Source organism: Neopelma chrysocephalum, unplaced genomic scaffold (genome assembly GCF_003984885.1).
Source record: "Neopelma chrysocephalum unplaced genomic scaffold, ASM398488v2 Primary Assembly neopelma1_88355, whole genome shotgun sequence".
NCBI classification, from domain to species: domain Eukaryota; kingdom Metazoa; phylum Chordata; class Aves; order Passeriformes; family Pipridae; genus Neopelma; species Neopelma chrysocephalum.
The window spans coordinates 1-849 of NW_020917541.1; the positions used below are offsets into that span (position 1 = coordinate 1).

Consider the following 849-nt stretch of genomic DNA (forward strand, 5'->3'; position numbering starts at 1 on the left):
CTCTTCCCACATTCCAAGCACTTGTAGGGCCATTCCCCAGTGTGGAGGCGCTGGTGGATGCGGAGGCTGGAGCTCCGCCTGAAGCTCTTCCCACATTCCCCACAAATGTAGAGCCGTTCACCAGTGTGGATGAGATGGTGGGTGTGGAGGTTGGAGCTGTCACTGAAGCTCTTCCCGCACTCCCAACACGTGTAGGGCCGTTCCCCAGTGTGGAGGCGCTGGTGGGTGTGGAGGCTGGAGCTCCGCCTGAAGCTCTTCCCACATTCCCCACAAGTGTAGGGCTGTTTCCCAGTGTGGATATGCTGGTGTTGGGTCAGGTTGGAGCTGTGCTTGAAGCTCTTCCCACATTCCCCACACGTGTAGGGCCATCCCCTGGTGTGAATGCGACTGTGTTTAAACAGGTTGGAGCTCTGGTTGAAGCTCTTCCCACATTCCCCACACGTGTAGGGTCGTTCCCCACTGTGAATGTGCTGGTGTCGGATCAGGTTGGAGCTGTCCCTGAAGCTCTTCCCACATTCCCTACATGGGTAGGGCCGTTCCCCAGTGTGGATCTGCTGGTGTCGGAGCAGGTTGGAGCTATTTCTGAAGCTCTTCCCACACTCCAAGCACCTGAAGGGCTTCTGCCTGCTGGGAGGCTGCTCAGGGACCACCAGCTCAGAGCTCCCCCTCAAGCTCTGGCCGCCTTCCCAGCACAGGCTGGGCCTTTCCTCCTCAGAGCACCCTGGGCTGGCTTTGGAGCCCCTCCTGCAGGGGGATCTCTGGCTTTTTTCCTCCCCGCTGCCTTCCTGCGCCGTGGAGCCCTTCAAAACGGCCTCTCCCACCAGCGTCTGCCGCGGGGATTTGTCCTCC

At 59.8% G+C, this 849-nt stretch overlaps 1 protein-coding gene across 1 annotated transcript; it reads right to left on the reverse strand.

Annotated features, from left to right (window-relative positions):
• Nucleotides 1-8: 8 nt before the first annotated feature.
• Nucleotides 9-642, reverse strand: LOC113979729 (zinc finger protein 3-like; the record flags this gene model as incomplete). Its single annotated transcript, XM_027707032.1, has 1 exon — nucleotides 9-642. A coding segment is annotated over one exon (634 nt), but the record flags the coding sequence as incomplete, so codon positions are not given.
• Between the last annotated feature and the right edge of the window lie 207 nt (nucleotides 643-849).